This window comes from Stegodyphus dumicola, chromosome 7 (genome assembly GCF_044657685.1).
Source record: "Stegodyphus dumicola isolate Sdum_Otavi_A_Nest chromosome 7, ASM4465768v1".
Taxonomy (NCBI): Eukaryota; Metazoa; Arthropoda; class Arachnida; order Araneae; family Eresidae; genus Stegodyphus; species Stegodyphus dumicola.
Genome location: NC_140774.1, coordinates 113,557,974 through 113,577,218, shown reverse-complemented (window position 1 = coordinate 113,577,218; position 19,245 = coordinate 113,557,974). Strand labels below are relative to the sequence as shown.

General features: G+C 37.7%; 1 protein-coding gene across 2 annotated transcripts in view; it reads left to right on the top strand.

Annotated features, from left to right (window-relative positions):
- The window catches only part of LOC118183119 (teneurin-a-like), a 1,514,249-nt gene that overhangs the window by 1,109,180 nt on the left and 385,824 nt on the right, over positions 1–19,245 (top strand). For both annotated transcript variants that reach the window (XM_085820731.1, XM_085820730.1), the window contains exon 15: positions 10,442–10,627. In XM_085820731.1, the coding sequence (XP_085676857.1) occupies positions 10,442–10,627 (186 nt within the window). The remainder of the gene's footprint in view (positions 1–10,441; positions 10,628–19,245) is intronic.

Sequence of the window (19,245 nt, the reverse complement as noted above, 5' to 3'; positions counted from 1 at the left end):
CGTATCTTACAGAAGGAAAATATATTTTCAGTTGTCTATTTCTCTTCTCGCGGGTGTAATATCGGCATCCAGGCTAACGGAATGACCCTTGAATGACCAGTGGGAAAAACATTTCTCGGATCTTTTGTTTTGTACTAATCTTCAGCTCTATTCCTTGGGCGGTTTGTAGTGGTGAATATCAGTTGTATTATAACAACAAATTAAACAGCTGCCTTATGTAAAAGAATAAAATTAAGCTCTAAAATTAAGGCACCATACACTAGAAAGTACCAACATAATGTTCGTAATGTAATTGGAAGAGAAGAGACAAGTGATGGGCATAAGGAAAATGTCTGCCATGTGGATATTACCCTCTTAAATTTATTTTCTTCGCATCTTTTCTGCTCTCTATTTTTCTTTTCTTTAACGCGTGGTTTATTGCAACAAAACTGATGACCGATGCGTGGTTATTTTCTGTGAGGGTTATCAAATTAGACTGTTATTTGCGATATGATAAATATTTGAAGAATTTAGGCTCAGTTTTGTTATTTAGAATTAGCAGAACATATCTCTTATTAGTATTATTATTATCATTCATTATCATCGCCATTATTGTTTTTGTTATCATTGCTAATAATAATAATAATAATTATTATTGTTGTTGTTAATGATGATGATGATGATGTAATTATTATCTTAACCAAGATGTAAGACAGAAGAAAATAAAGTGAGAAAAATAAGTTTTTATTTAAAACTCATGAAATATTTAATGAATTGAAAGAAGCAAAATAATTTGTTGTTGATATAAAATTTTATGGGAACGAGAGATTAAATAATTCTCTTTACAAAACTCGATAACAATTTTATATCATGAGCATTAAAAGGGTATGGCGCCTTTGATAAATGTATATCATTTTGACAATGGTGTCTGATTAACAGGTTTCGTTTATTGGTCGCCTGAACTTTATTATGCGTGATATAAATCGTAGATGAATTGTGTAAAGAGAATTGTTTAATCTCTTGTTCCTCCTATGAAACTAATTAATTATTACTGATTAAATATTAGCACCAGAGGTGCTGTTAGTTTCGAAATCCGTTTATTGTACTGATCACTTTTGTGTCCGTATAACTTTTCAGATTTTTGCCATCAAGTGTTTTCCATATCATGAAGAATCTCTGTTTACTATGCATGTCCCTCGCATTGTGGAAAAATAACAGTACCTGTCAATATACCTGCCATGTCAGTAGCTGTCAATATGCCTGCCACGTCAGCTACAGATTTTTTTATTCGTTTAGTCCTCCACCGCGCATGTGCACCTCAAATCCCAAATTTAAAATATATAATTGTTCATAGTTTGTGTAAATTCAATGAATTTTTGATGAACAAATTCAGCTACTGAAAAGCGAGAATCGACAACAGTGTTTGAAATGAAACATTTTTGTTTCCAGTGCGCCAGACTGTTGCTATTTTTCAAAATGTAAGATATTTATATTTCAGTTTTAATCAACAAACCTGGCTATTTGAAAACAAAATGTTGTTGCCACTACCGGAGAAAAAATGTACAACGCCCCCTGCGAGGTAGGATGTGTGTCAGCTGAGCTCCCTTAAAAAGCATTATTAACCGCAGAAATATCTACCCCACAGAAGACATTTTTATTCCAAATTGTGCGCGAAGTGTTAACCTACATGTGGATACCTAAATTTTGTGTGTGCGACAAAAATTAGCGAAGTTATAAAAGTTTTTGTGAAAATTACAAAGGAATCCGTCCGCCGCACTTCAACGGTGTTTGTGCTTAGCAGCATAACGGTCACCTCGACGAAAACGTGCCGACGATCTACCACGTGGCGACCGGGGTAGGCCTAAGTTTTCAGTGTAACTGTAGTGCCCAAAAGTGCTTATTTTTTCAAAATTCAAAATCTCGCGATCTACTCGACATAGCCACTCCATCTGAAGAAGACTAAGGTAGGACTGTTATTCTCCTTCCATTAATATACCGCAATAGCCTGTAACTGAATTTTTTCAACATTTGATATCAGGACTTAGAATATTCTTCGACCATTCTAGCGTCTCTCTCAGTTAATATTTTGCTTATTTTGTTAAAATTCAATAACTTGGCCCTTAATTACCTTAGCGAACTGCTCTAAAGATGTTTTTAACTGTCTAATAGTTTTCTTTCTGTTTATTGCATTTATGTTTATTTCAAATTATTTTTTGCATTTGGGTATCTTTAATTACATGCACCGTTAACATTATATGTTCAAGGTATTTTAATACCAAGTGTAAATTTTACTTATTTTTGTAAAAATCAATAACTTTGACCTCATACGCCCTAGAACAACCATCTAAAAAGTTTTTTTTTCTTTTCTTTTTTCTTTTTTTCTTTTTCTTTTTTTTTTTTTGCATAGAATTTAATGCTTGTTTAATTTATTTAAATGTTTTTCATGTATCAGTGTTATTCCATGTTCTGATTATTTACTGCCTACTGTATTGTAAATTTTCTTGCCAACATACCCTGTTTTATTTTCTTGCAAAAGCAGCACAGGGTCCGTCCTTACGGTTTGACAATTGTTTAATTTTGTATTAATTTTTAGCTTTTAATTATTTCTGATTGCTTAATCAACCTTTTTAACTAACATTTATTGGTTATAAGTGCCTCTAGTGTGTTTTTCGATAATTATTATCTGGTTCTGTTTATTAATTTGTATTAATTATTACATTTATTTTGTTTGATCTTGTGTTTTCTCATTTGAATGCAGTATAATATGGAACCCTCTTAAGATCCTTATTTGCATTATAATGTGCTAAAATATTATATTGTAATTGCATTAATTGTAATATTTATCGGACTCTTCTGAAAGTGTATTCACCATACGGCTGTTCACACGTTTCTAAAAGGTCATTCTGTTAAATGTAAATAATGCAGCTACAGTGAGCTCATATTACGTGCCACTACTATTACCTTTCAGTGACAATTTTAGAGTGCAACATTAAATTTATCTTAGATCATCACCCCAAGTTCAACTCACCACTATTAGCGATTTAGCCTCAGCACACCAAATAGTGCGCACAGTATTACACGGAATATCATGTCTCGTGCTTCAGTTATTCCAGCTGATAGTGATTCCACCTCTACATCGCATACCATAATAGACGCCTCAGCAGTACTTACATCGGACCTGACCCACGTGGAGAAAGTCACCATCCTATACAAGGATATCAGGCAGGTAGCGACTACGACAAATCGAGGCGCCAAATTCCTTCTGTCAACAGATCTTCGAGGGCGCCTACTAGATTCACTGGCTGCACTCCAAACGCTGGCCCTAGAGGGTCCGGAATTCACGGTTAAACCTGCAAAAGTTGACACAGGAGTAAACACTTCAACAGTGTTCTGCTGCGAAATTTCTCATACACAGCAACTAGCGTCAACTGCTCAGCAGCCACACGATCCCCATACTCCAACACCACCACCAGCAATCACATATCCGACATTTGCGGAGATTGCCCGGAAAACTAAAAAACCGTGCCTGTACATACGCCCAAAAACAGACATTACAGACGCAGAGCTAAAAGAACAGCTCAACGCCAAATTGCCTCTCTCCAAGTTAAAAGTCGGCGTTGAAAGAGTAACAAAGAGCAACAAAGGCGGCTTTGAAGTAGTCTGCAAATCCAAAGAAGATGTCGCAGCCCTTGAACAGCAGATCAAGCAGACAGAAATCCCTGCGGACATCAGCAGGCCAAAAATGCGTAAGCCCAGGTTCGCGGTACATGACTTGCCCGAAGCAGCAAATCCCGAAGACGTACTTGCAGAAATTAGCGGTGCTTCAAATATGCCCAGCCCCACCTTCAGGACTCTCCACCGACTCCAAGAGCGCCGCAAGAGCAGGGTCAAGTGGATATTTGAATGTGAGCCCGCAAGCTTTGAGGCCATCATGCGTCAGAGAAAAATCTCCCTTGGCTGGCAGGCCCACCGAATCACTGAGCATATTGGCATCAAGCGATGCTACAGATGACAGCAGTTCGGACACACACAGGCCGACTGCAAAAGCCGCAAGCAATTCTGCTCCTTCTGCGCACACAATCACGGAGTTAGAGAATGCAACACTCAAATGCCACAATGCATCAACTGTAGAGAAGCTAACTACCGCTACGGGGACAGATACAACATTCACAACCCAGCGTACCATTCAGACTGCCCGCAATACCAGCGAAACGTGCAGAACATCCGTAACAATACGGAATACTAACAATCAGACAATGGCAAATACTACAAGAAGCAGACAGAATCAGCAACCCCCAAATGTACAGCATAACAATACACAGTTGGACATCAACAGTACGCAATCGCGCAGACAGGACGTAATACAATGTTTGCAGATAAATCTGCAACGCGCTCGTGCAGCAACGGCACAGGCAGCCATATACACCACCACAGAACAGATCGACTTCCTACTAGGACAAGAACCTTATTGTTTACATGGCAAAGCTGTGGGCTACCCCCTACAGTGGACTGTTTTCCAAAAGGAAGATACCAACGAGCCGCCAAGAGCCATTATAGTAAATTGCAACCCTATGTGGACCCCCACTGTAATCATTGCGGAAAGGGACATAGTGACCATCCTGCTAGAGGTGCACAATCTGACAGCAATCCTAGTCTCCGTGTACTCTCCGCCAAAGGCAGATATCGAAAACAGTATCTTGCAAATGCAACAACTGATGCGAGAGCAAAAAATAGACAACGTGTTGATTGCGGGAGACTTTAACTGTCATTGTACAACATGGGGATATGCTACCACAGAGCCAAAGGGACGTACCCTGGAGGATTTTATTTCAAGCAACAACCTGATCTTGCATAACCAGCAAGATGAGCCACCGACTTTTGATCGCGTCCACTCAAGAGGGTGGCCGGACCTTACAGTCTCGACCCTTCAAATGGCACAACTAGTACAAGATTGGATGGTCGTGGAAGGCGTAAGCCTTTCCGACCACAATTACATACGATTCGCCATTGCCGGAGCCACAGAAACAACTATCATCAGAAGGTACAACCTACCAGGTCGCAAGGTCAGGTCATTCGTTACAGCTATCAAATCACGCCTGGCACCCTTTAGCAATCGAATTGAGCAAGCAACCACTAGAGAGGAACTACATGTACTCACGAGTGAACTGATGTCAACCATTAGGACGACTTGTGACGACATCCTACCAGTACGAACAATACGACGGGTCACCACATTAAACTAGTGGAATAGCCAATTACGCGCGCAACAGCAAAAGTGTCGTGCCTTAAGACGACGGCTAAAAAGTGAGCGACGACTGAGCATCACCTCTAACACACTCACTATATATCAGAAGGAAAGGGCCCAATACAAAAAAATGATCATTACCGCCAAACTGGACAGCTGGAGAAAGTTCTGTACAGAAACTACAAATAACCTACGGCATACATCACAAGATAGTGGCGGGAAAGCTGTTCAAACAGGCCTCCTTTCATCTCCTGCCAATACCTAACACCAATGAACACCTTACTGAAGCTACATTTACAGAAGTGCTCAACACGGTCTTTACGAAGGACGATCCTACAGATGACACAACGACACAAGCAACCATGCGTAACCAAACCCTGGCTACAGATGCCATGAACGATGCTCTTTTCACAAATCAAGAAATCCTACATGTCCTGCGACAGCTACCGCAAAAGAAAGCACCGGGGCCAGACGGAATAAACTATCGAATAGTTAAGATCGCAATACGGTCGCACGTCAACCTCTTCCGTACCCTTTTCAACAAACTGCTTTCCACTGGCACATTCCCCAGGTGCTTCAAAACTGGTCAAGTTATTCTTTTCCTCAAAAAGAATAAAGACCCAAAAAGAGCGGACTCCTATCGTCCAATATGCCTACTATCAGCGCTTGGTAAGACATTTGAAAAGTTACTCATGAACAGACTGCGACACCACCTGCATACTGCCAAATACTTAAGCGGAAACCAATACGGATTTAGAGCAGGAAGATCAACAATCCACGCACTCATGGAAGTCAAGGAGAGCATTTTAGAGAACAAATTTACCGGCCACCACACAGCATTCATATCATTAGATCTAAAGAGTGCCTTTGACACTCTGTGGTGGCCGGCCATACAACATACCCTGAGAGAGGCAAAATGTCCACGGAATATTTACCACACCCTGGAGAGTTACCTTTCAGAGCGAAAATTGATTCTACCGCATAACAGCGGTGTCATCCAGCAAGACCAAACCCAAGGATGTCCGCAAGGTTCCTGCGCAGGGCCGTTTCTATGGAACGTAACGTACAACATCATACTTACACAGCCGTGGCCGGAACACACAAAAATAATTGCATACGCGGACGATACAGCTCTAATTGTGAAAGGAAACACCAGGGAACAGCTGCAAGCAAATTCCCAGGAATCCTGCAACCTCTTCCAGGAGCGATGCACAGCAATAAAACTCCAAATAGCTGAAACAAAATCTCAAATACTGCTGATTCCTAAAAAAGGGGGCACACTCGCACGCCAACCAAGAATAACGCTCAACGGCCAAAGACTCCGCATTAAGCGAGAACTAAAGTACCTGGGCATAACTTTTGATGATAAACTAAATTGGATCCCTCACGTGCTGGAGCTTAGGAAACGAACAGCACAGATTGCTCTCAAGCTCAAGTTGATGAATGGTTACAGATGGGGACTTAACCCCCATTTACTCAAGACCCTGTATATGAGAGTCACTGAGAAAATAGTAACATATGGAGCTGCAATATGGGCCTCTCCGATGCAAGGACGCAAAATAAAATATCTACAGAGTATACAAAGGCCGTTCCTGCTCAACATTACTAAAGCTTTTAGAACATCTCCAACGAATGCACTCAATGTCCTGGCCGGATTGCCCCCTCTTTACATAAATGTGGAAAAAGAGGCAGCCTACCAATTGGTGAAGCAGCTTAGCCGATCTGCGGTGTTTGGTGACCATACTTTTACGGCAGATAACCTAGAACGGGAGTCCAATCGCCTCCACACACACCCGTCGACGCAAGGCCAAGGCGTGCACATTAATATTAAGCAAAACACAAGAGCTACGAACAATGATATCGTATTCTACACAGATGGCTCAAAAACTGACGAGAATGTTGGCTGTGCATACATCGCATTTCGGCAACAGCAACCAATACGCCAATGGAAAGGACACTTGGAATCCAGAAACAGTGTTTTTCAAAGCGAAGCCGCAGCCATTTATCACGCAATAAACACTATTTCCCAATATCGACATCAAAACAGTTTTATAATAACAGACAGTCTGTCAGCATTATATGCTATATTAAATCCTATGCACGGCTCCCTCATAATTGCAGCAATTCAAGAACAACTCTCTTTTCACAAGACCTTAAAAATCAACCTAGAATGGACAAAAGCGCATATTGGCAACCTTGGGAATGAGGCCGCAGATCGGCTCGCAAAAGAAGCAGCCCAAAATAATGATGCAGAGACACTGCAAATTCCATGGCCCACCTCATATCTAAAAAAGAGCTTGAAACAGGTCGCTTTCACACTGTGGCAAGAGGCATGGAACAACGATGAGACAGGACGTCGTGCGTATGCGCATCTGCCAAAGGTTGATCCAGAACGTCTTATAGTAAATCCACAACTGGTCTACTATATTACCGGGCATGGCCCGTTCCCAGTCTACTTTGAAGGATTCGGCAAGACGACTACCTCCTTATGTTGCTGCGGTGAACTGGGAACGCCAGAACACTATGTCGAAAAATGCTCACTAACGGAGGATCTACACATCCCGTTCCCAGAGACAAACAGATTAGCCTTCAGCAGGTTCATAATTAAGCAGCGACATCTCAAACGCAGCATTACAAAAATTGTTGACAAGCTTATGGGCTTAGGAACAAACCTATGCCAAGTGTAAACCATTTAAGAGTACTTAGTGCATCATGCAACACTCCCATACCAGCTAAAGGGAGCTCATTGGCAGCATTATATAATTGTAACTGCACATATGAATGGCTCTAACTTATTATGTATGCAGCAGTAGTATACAAGTACTTTGTCTTCATAAAACGCAGTAATGGCAGCATCTGTAATCACAGTCAGCAGCATCATATGTACACATGAAATACCAAATGTATGCTTTATGTACTCCTATATTCTGCCACCAATGCACTGTTATCTTCGTATTTTTGTAAAGCCAGTCTGCAATTTCACTATACGTATTAAATTTGCAATGCGTATTTTCCCCCGGTATTTAATTCAGTAATCATGTATATAACTCACTATCTCGTATCAGTATAATCTCACCCTCTCTATGTTTCAATATCACCGCACTATGCATCTCAAGTCTGTAATTTATATACGCCATTATTACACACTCCTATATCCTGTCACCAAGTGAAGTGTTTTGTTTATGTATTCTTGTAGCGTCTGTCTGCATATCTTGCTACGTATTTAACATTATAATACGTATTTCTCTCCCATATTTAATTCAGTAATCCTGTATATAATTTATTATCTTATATCAGCATAATGTCACCCTTTCTATGTATCAATTACCTTACTATGTATTTCAAATTTGTAATTCATATATCCTCCTTGTATAACTCAGTAATCCGGTATCTAATTTAGCATCTTGCATCAGTATAAACTCACAAGGTACTTCATGTCACATTTTATTCAGTAACAGCATGTTTCATGTTTCAGTATGTTCAGTTTCCCATGTTTCTCTGTCTTTCAAATATCAGTATAACATAAGTATTAGTATCAGTATCTTATTTCAGTATATCCTCATTATGTTACCCTCGTGTTCTCAGATACAATGTGCTTTACTATGTACCTCAAGCACCAGTATAACCTTTCTATATAATTCAATATTGACATATGTATATCTCTCCTGGATATAATTAAGTATTCCGTATATAACTCAGTATTTTGTAGCAGTATATTATGTATTTCACGTATTAGAATGTACAATTATAGTATGTTATATGTTTCAGTATGTTCAGCATTTCCTGTTCCAACATGTTTTTCAAGTCTCAGTACAATCTCACTATGCCTTCTATGTTTGTTATACAAATATCTCTCTTGTATATAATGCAGCAATCCTGTATATAATTCAATATCTTATATCAGTATAATCTTACCATGCATTTCACGTTCCGGTATGCTCTGTTATAGTATGTTTTCTGTCTCAGTACGTACAGTATTTCATGTTTCATCAGGTATCTCGTGTAATTAGCGTAATCAGTAATATCTCACTATATATTTCATGTTTCAATATGCTCAGTCATAGTATGCTCATGTTCAGTATGTACAGTATTTAATGTTTCACCATGTATTTCAAGTCTCAGAAGTATCTGTATAACTTCATCATGTATGTCATATCTTAGTATGTTCAGATACAGTAAGTGTCATAATTCAATATGTATAATACTTCCTGTTTCAATATGTATTTTGAGCATTAGCATAATCTTACTATGCATTACATGATTCTATACCATATTGTACTCCAATATATAATTTAGTAATCTGGTATATAATTCAGCAACTTGGGCATACTAATGTCTGATAATTCAGCCTGCAGCAGCAGTGATGACCCTTGTTTAGCCATGTCATTTTCTACAATATTTGTAAAATAATTTCCCAGTGGCCGCAAGGGTATAGCTGATGCAATGTGACCTGCATCAGACGCTGGGTTTCAGTGGTCGGTGCGAGGCGTTTTTGTGGACTCAGTGACCTTGGCACGTTTCACTAGACACAGGTGGACGTGGCGCTATACCAATTAACCCTAATGGTAGAGGGATGGTGCCCACGTCCTCCGTCGCATGTCGCATGTCGCATGCCACTACCGGAAAGTAAAATACTTTTATTTTTACGCCTGTTGTCATTCAGTAAAGCCTAAGATAATTAACTTTCTAATATAATGTGGGAGGTTAATGAGTAACAACAAGCTATTTAAAAGCAATAAACTGAGTTCTTAGTATTTTTTGTGCTTTTAAATATGATTGATTTAAATGATTTCACAAGAGTATAGTAAAGTTAAATTAAATTTAAGTAATTCTCTTGCGCCATTGCTGCAAGGAATGAAATTTGAATTTAACAAAAATCCTCTATTGGTATAAAACTAATACTTTATACGAATAGACATAATTTTATTTTTATTTTTGCAGTTAAAATTTCTTAGTTAAATTTTAGTTTTATATTAGCTTTATAAGAATAGAGATTTTTTTAATATTAATTTAAATGAAATGCATTCATGAGATAGCTAATCGGAAATATTAAATATTTTTATGCAATTTCACTAGCTGGACTCATTAAAATCATTATACATATAATGAGTTTTGTAGGACGGTAAAGTGATTAAGCAAACATCTTTGTAATAATCATGATGTAATGCTCATAAAGCCGAAATTTATGATGGTTTCATGCAATTTTATATTTTCTAGCTAAATGCAGTTTAGATTGTGGACTCAATGGCCAATGCGAGGAAGGCCGATGCCGCTGTGATCTGGGCTGGACCGGTACGCGATGTGATCAAAAGACCTGCGATGATCGATGTCATGACCACGGACAATGCAAGAACGGAACATGTGTTTGCGTTCAAGGCTATATGGGGAGGCATTGTACACTCGGTGAGTGATTACATTGCTTATGCTGCTAAATACGTTAATTAAATAATGTTATCAAAATTAAAGATTATGTACTGATTGCATATTATAATTCTATTATGTTTTATCTGCCGTAGAAACTTCTATATTTAGTCTAACGATCTCAGGTTTTCATCATTTAAAAAAAAAAAAAAAAACTACAAATTTGGAGATTCTTAAAAATTTTGGAAAATTTAGTGATACTTAGGGTACAGAAAAATAAAATACAATTTGAAACGTGATTTTTATAATTTAAGCTTTTATTTAAAATGGCTAAAATAATTAAAGCACTGAAAGGCTAAAAATAATTTATCGTATAGTTTAATGGGCATGAACTATACTTAAATAATTCTGGTCATAAAATTCACTTACAATTTTATATCGTGAATAATAAAAGTGTAGGGCACCTAATTATTGAAATTTATAAATTTAATTGCTTTGTCAAATCTTTAAACTATTATCTGTTTTAATTTATCATGGGTGCCTCTCGTATTATTCCTTTTGTTATTATTATATTGTAGAGTCATTAGGTTATTTCGAAGCAAGAGACATGAAAAAATGAGCTATGCCTCGCCGGGAGTCGAAGCTTAGACCTATTGAATACGCGCCGAGCGTGCTGACCATTATACCGAGAAGGCATGTTAAGAAGGCGGGGGAAGTAACTTTAAATAAAAACTATTTTTTATTTGTATTTTTATTTTACACTAGCCGACATTGGAAATGCAATACCAAGAAGGAGTGGCTAGAAAGTGATGAAATTCCGCAAAAAGAGGGACACACAGCAACGACGATAATTAGCCCATTACAGACGTTGATCTTTATGCCGAAATGATATGCATAATACAGAGAGAGAACAGCCTTGGCTCAGTAAGTTGTAGGACCACTTTGGACGTCTAGGTATGGAGTTAATGATACTACGGAAGGTGTCCTGAGAAATGACTTAACGGACATAACGTTCCCTGACAACAATTTTCCACAGTTCGTCTTCTGAATGTGGCAATGGCAGGGTCTGCAAATTGCGTCCAGTCATATCCCAGATGTGTTCGATTGGTGAAAGATCAAGAGAGAATTGCGCCAAAGAAGCGTCTGTATACCTATCGGAGCACGTTGCCTGATTCGAGCAATGTGTCGTCGGGAGTTATCCTGCTGCTAAAGGGCACTAGGCATTCTCTGAATGTAGGGGAGTGCCACCGGGCGCAGCACATCATCCACGTATCATTGGGACATGATACGTGGATGATGCTCATAGTGCTCTGAATTAGATTCCGCTCATAGTGCTCTGAATATGAACTAGAGGTTCTAGAGATATTAGGATATTTTGGAAGCAGAAGAGATGAAAAATGAGCAGTGCCCTCGCAGGAACTCGAACCACGAGCCTCTCGAATACGCGCCGAGTTTGCTGATCACTACACCGCGAAGGCATGCTAAGAAGGCGGGAGAAATACCTTATAAGGTAACGTGGAACTGTACGCAATTGCGCCCCAAACCATGATATCGCGTTGTCGCGCGGTTTGACATTCTGTAGTTGCTGTCGGATTAGACCTCTTTCCACATCGACGCCACATTTGTAGGCGATGACTATCAGTAGAGAAACATAAGCGTGACTCACCTGATAACAAGACCCTGTGCCATACCGTCGTCCACATCCCTCGAGCCCTGCCCATTACAGACGTTGATGTTTATGATGTGGTGTCAATAGCAGACTTGCACGAGCCACGAGTGCAGGCCACTAGCCACCAGTCAACGGAAAATGGTTCTGTTCGAAGTGGGAACCTCCAACGTGTATTGAACATGCTGCAGAATGAAGGTAGAAGTGGCGTTTGGGTGCGCCACCGCTTGTCGACGGATGCGTCGACCCACGTGTGCTGACATCATTCTGGCTGCAACCAAACTTACCAGAATTCCTTGTTCCTACCATCGTCTCCACAGCCGATGCACTGTGCACACGTCTAGGTGTGTGTCAGCTGAGATTTGCCGTATGGACCAACCTGCCTTTCTTAGTCTTATCACCATGCCCCTCGTAAAATCGTCTTTCTGCTGTAACTGCCTCCGTTGACGACGGCCTGGCATTATCTGCTATTGCACGCGTCCTCCGAGATAAGAACAAAGTTTCTATGATTTCTCAAGCAGAAATAACGGCGCAAAAATTGAACATTCTGCATGTTCTTTCCCTCACATCTTCAACGTGCGCTGGAGAACTGAAAATTTTATATCTTTTGCATAACACAGCAACGTGACGTGCGTTTACTCTGAAATTTGCATAATTTTCGTGCCACTCTTTCTTTGCTTTGAATTTTTAATGTTGAATATTGTATATTTTTTAGTCCCAATTACAGTTTATGAATAAAGAAATTTTTTCTTAGTATTAATACACAAGAAATAAATTGGAAGTTAATTATGTAATAAAGCAAAATAACGGAACGTCATTCAGAGAATGAAGTTACAATGAAGAAATTATTAACTGTTCAGCAATCATAATGTGTCCGACATGACCATACATTCATTTAACGTATAGTGTTATGTAAAATTATCTTTTGCAGTGCTTTAAGTTTAGTATTAATTTTATTCTTCCTTTATATTTCATGTTGCATTTTTCGGCCTTTTGCCTGAAAAAGAGAGGAAGATATCTCAGAAATGATACACTTTATATTATTTTTCTACTGAGAGTTAGTCTCGTATGTCTGTCTATGCAACATATGATATTAATTTTCCAGTAAGGTGTAAAATACAAATAAAGCGATTAAATCTAAACTTATGTTTTATGGTAAAACTAAATGGTTAATCGTAAAATTTATTTAATAAACTTTAGTATGATTACCTTGTAGTGACATTAGGTAGTTTTGGAAAAGTCGGAGAGATGAAACATTAGCAACCGCCTCTGCCGGGATTCGAACCACGGACCTCTGGAATACCGGCCTAGCTTGCAGAACCACTACACCACGAAGGCACGCTAGGAAAGTGGGAGAAATACCTTATAACCTTACCTTAGCTATACATACAAAGGAAAAAGATCACATTAGTTATCCCTATAAGAAAGTTCAAAAAGCAATTTTTGGATGCTAAAATATGTGAAATGATTTTGATTTTATGTTTCTTTTTAACTTATTCATATAATAACGAAAGAAAATGTAAATAAATCAAAATTCATAGCATTCCGAATATTCACAGCATTAACTTTAATATCTTACTATATAGGATTTAAGCCTTACATTATTTATTATTTAATAAAGATTTCTTTTTTCCTGCATTTCGTTAGTGAAATATTTTATGGGTCACTTAAAAATATATATACATAAGTTTCCTCAAGCATTTTTGTTAATTTTTTGCAACGCACGAAGTCTTAGATGCTGTCAAATAACAAGGAATTTCTTAAAAAAAGGAAACAAAATTTAAAATATAAATATCTAATTAAACACAATTTAAGAAAAACACAAAATATAAGATATATCTGAGACTTTCTCTAGGTTATATTGTTTCAAACAAACTCAAAATGCTTAATCAGTGATAGCATGGCATGGATAAAGGAAAACTAGAAACATATTCAAGAATTACATTAATGTACTTCTAAACTCTTGCAACTGTTCGTTGAATTAGTGTTTTAAATAGCGCAGCACATAACCACAATCTTTCTGTTCGATAATGGAAGGTGATCATTCACTTGGCATCGCTTATATAGTTCAAGTATACTTTTGAACTAGATCTACTGAATAAGATTTTACTAAAATTTCATAATAATTTAAATTTCATAGTAAACAAGCTTCTGCATAAGGCTGATAACCAATAACATCCACAAGAACGTGATCAAACATTAAGCAGCAACTCGAACCTGAACTGTATACTTTCCTGCCAATGAAACACGCACATCCTCCGTGATTACACTTACGACATTAACATCGCCAAACAGCCTCTTCTGAACCTCCAACCAAATGTTTAACGGGTCTTCATCAAAACTTCAGCAATTAATACGCAGTATACATTACGTATTGTGTGCAGATCTGTCTCTTGGAACACGGCTATGACTTGAAGCGAGGGGATTTCGTGCTAATGAATCATAAATCTTGCACTAACGGAAAGTATAGATGTGTCTAAAATGACCGTTTGCGTGACGAACGGTGTAATATGTGAGCGGTGTGCATGACTAAACCTTTGGCTCGATCTAAACCAGCGCAGGAAGTTGTAAACAGGGAGGAGAGATGCTGTTTTCTATGTTCTAAATTATACAGAGTGTCTGGTTGAGGGCTGCATGACATTTTTATCTCGCTATGAGTGTATAGTATAAAATTTTACATGATTTTCCCTTTAGTAGATAACAATGAGGGTGAAGTAAAAGCATTTATTTGAAATGGGAACTTAAAACTCTGATTAATATTCGATTTTAAGTACGAAATATTCCATATTATTTACGTGTATAAATACACTGCGTAAAAGTTGAACAGTTTCATTTCAAGCAATTAAAAAATAGTACCTAATGCAAATTAAACAGGTTTACACGCAATTCATTGCTAGAGATATTGTAGGTGAATTTATAGTTAAATATTATTATTCTACTCAAAAAAACTATATATTTTGTTTAAAATAAGTGTCTGCAAAAGTCTTGGCATTCAAATACATGCTAGTTTAGTACGTTTCTAGAACATTAAATATAATACTTCATCATAAAATTGAGAGGTTTAGTCGAGTTTGCATTGGCTTGCAGAGAAAGTGTTATACCATGAATGTGTAATTTGAAACAGAATAAACTCTGTACATAGATGAATACACTTAACAATTTTTTTTAATTTTAAAAGAAGTGTGGTGTTACTAGCGTGATCGCCAAAAGTGATGATACTAAGAATATCAAATACAAATTAATTTTGCGTAAATACTTAAACTAAAATTTAGTGTTTAGTACATTGCATAATCATTACTAAATAGATTAACAAGACTTACCCAATGATGTATGCATGAGCCGAATATTTTCTTTTTTCAATCTCATATTTATTTTATCGAACATATTTTCTGGATTAAATAAGGCACATTTATCACACACATATAAAATACTAAAATATCATAACTTAGATACACACAATGCGATGACTCAAATGGAATGTTCGTGGAGTGCCGAAGCGTGACTATTCGCGCAATCCTGTCCCATCGAATAATTTTGCGGTTGAAAAGTTGTCATATTCATTTTCGTATTATCGCGCTGTCTGGTTACACACTTGTTTTTTACATTCACGTTATTTTTACACACTTATCATCACGTGGTGACATATCGCTGGTCAAGCACATCTTGAAGTCGAACACCTATTGATATTCTGCTTGAGCGTTTATTTTATGTTATTCACATCAGCAGGACTTAGTGAGTCTCAAATCAAACACTCTACTTTAGGTACTGGATCTCTTCATTCTGCTTCTATCTCTGCAAAAATACTACGACATTCCACGTGCAAAACTAGACAGGAACAATGGCGACTGCTGAGTGTGTGTGGCCTTCTCGTTAACACGACGTCAGGCAGCAAGAGGGGAAAGAGGAAAAGAGAGAGACAAACCAGTCCTTCCAGTTTTTATACCTTTCGACGCACGTGCTCGCGCGTGATAACGATACAAGAATAGATGCAGTCACAATGTACACTGTGAGACTTCTGTGTTCTCACAAGAAGTACAACGATAAGTACGATAACGATAATGATAATTATCTCTGTATTTACTTATATAGGCATCCGTTCTGGCTATGCCAAGCTCTCATTTCGGGCTATATTCTTCAACACATCTTTGCATCGAACTGGAGAGCGTCTAAATCATGTTCTACGGCACTGGGCTATTTTGACCTCGAATTTCACCTTTATTTCATGGTAAAATTATTCAACAGGTACCCAATCTTGTCTCACAGATGTTCGACTGTTCGGGCTGTAAAATAAACAATTTAATATTCTTCGCTGCATTCAGCGTGAGCCAAGCAATCTTTGGCCGGGTGTCATATAATTCAAAAATGGCATTTAAGATGCTCTGAAATTACGGAAGAAGATGGAGTTGCAGCAAGTCATCAATGTAGCGATGCTCGTAAATGTGTCGAGCTATTAGCGATTTATTTGTATAAGAAAACAACAACAAAACTTTTCTACTGTACCTACGGCTAGAATTTAAACTCCGAAACTTCAGATTTCTTGTCGGATGTGCTACTACATAATTACACTAAAGGAGTAAGCGGTATGAAAGGCGAAAACTCTTTTATCACATAAAAGGCTCATCTGGAGAGGAAACTAGAACCCTGTAGATCAAATCCAGTTGGTGACGAATTATTATCCCTTTTCTTTTAAATCGGCAGCCACTGAAAAGCTATCACATCGTTGTTTTTCCCTTTCCTGAGTCGAAAACTTGAGAAATCAAATTCACTCTCGCCTGAATGACAAATCCCCCGATCTGCGATTGTCGTCTGGATAAATTGCATGGCAGAGGCAAAAATGTGTCTACAGTGCAGACTAGAGATGAATGCCTGTTAGCATTAATGACATCCCGAATCATGATTCCACACAGACGGTCCGAGTGGCACCCAAAATTGGTACAGGTAATAACCTAATGGTTATGTCGCCTTCACGCCCTCACATGTCGATTAGCTGATATCACTCATGCTGAAAACAGACTCATCGCTGAAGAGTATCCTATCTCATTCGACCATCCATCACGACTGTGTTGTGATACCACTGCAGATGTTTATGATGATGGCTCGCTGATAAAAGAAGTCTTCATGGAACAGAAAATCTGCATCGCCAATTGTCGAGAACATTCGAAACATCCTATATGATTCGCAAATGTCTCAATTTGTGGAGTAAGGGTCAGAGACGCTGTGACGTCATATACCGAAATCAGTGCGCTTTTATATATCCCTCTTTGTTTCAGACAACCTACAGGAGTAAGACATTTGCACAACAGACAACAACAAAAAAAGTCTTCCTGTGTCTGTTGACTCATACTCCGATCAACATTTGTGACATCATTTTACGTTTCCTCCGCTATAAGGCGGATAGAACCAAGGACACGAAGACCTAAAGTGAAACTTCTCTTGAATTCATTGTTTGCTGATACTGAGTACGATACCGCCGTAAAGATCTTCTTCTTACCTTGACATCTTCGTCAACCAAATTCTGAAACAATAGAAAATCCTGAGTATTCCAGCAGTGGCGATGTATATTGATGGCTTGGTGAATTGAAGTGATTTTAAATAGTAAATTGGAATTTACGTATAGAGACAGAATTCTGGCAACCACAGCTCCGACAGCGGTGATTCTATTTCTTACGATTGTTGGACTGACTGTTGTGGTGAGTTTATTTTGCACTTGTTGCTGGTTAGTGAAAAATTGCATTAGGTCAGGTTGCGTAGGTTAGACGTCAGGTTATTAATTTTCAGTATTTTGAATTTTAAATGTCGAATAACTAATGTGTCAGCAGGGCCATCTAGGCAACGGAAGTTTAATTTTTTATTCTGCTTACTTGTAACAATAATTCAAATAAAATTTAATTTTAATTATTCAAGTAAAGTTACATAATTGAATTGTTTCTACACGTTTTGTTGTCAATTTTTGTTGTAGTACTGTAAGTAGTATGTAAGTTAGGACGACAAGTCTTTTGGCAATCTTATAAGGTTACTCAGTTAAATTAGACTATATAAATAATATTATAGTTTAATAAACAAATATACTTAGGTACTGCCTTTTGTTTTATGAAAGTAATCGGGTGCGTAAATCAAATGTTTATTTTCCCATGTTTTAATCACACGCGTTTGATTATGAGCAGTCGTAAAATACGGAGTTTTTGATTTCGTATGAATTTCTTTCTCCTTTTTTTCTTATTTATTTATTTACCTTTTTATATTTGATTAAGATCAGATTTTTATCGTGCTGTAATTTTGCCATGTTAAAAAATTATTGATCTAAATTCAAAATTAATAATTATTGAACAGAAATCTTTATCTTGGCACACTTTCACCTTATATTAAAATTATTAACCTACGGTAAATGTACTAATTGCTACTAATCTAATTCTACATTAATATAACATCAACCTTCAGCAATCTTCATTAATTTAAAATCAACGTATTAATCAACATTTATATAAAATCAACTTTATAAACTAAGGAACAAAGTTAGCCCATTGCGTTTACAATTTACACTTTCTGGTAAACTTCCATTAGTTACCTAAAACAAATTTTACCTCAATTGTTTGGGTAAATCACTGCCGATTCGACCGCTGGGAAGAAGTTTAGGTTGGTAAAGTGAATAACGATTATCTCTTTCGTAAATGCAATTATTCTAACCACAGACCGGAAACCAGCTTTTAGAGGAAAACGATTGCTTCTGAAATCAACTGGAAAGCTTCCTGGCAATTGAAACCTGACGGTTTTGATGTATGCAGAGAAGAAACAAGGTCACTTAGATTCTGAAATGATAGTTACCCTGTATTTCCGGGATTTTACGAGTCGTTGCATCCATATGTCTTAAATCGTCTTCACTATGATCCAAAGCTGTGACATAGGATGGAATTGTATTTCTGAGCAGATTTGAGTTCGGACTTATATCTTGTGAATTTAGCTTTGAACTGCATATCGATCTAATGTTTGTTTAATT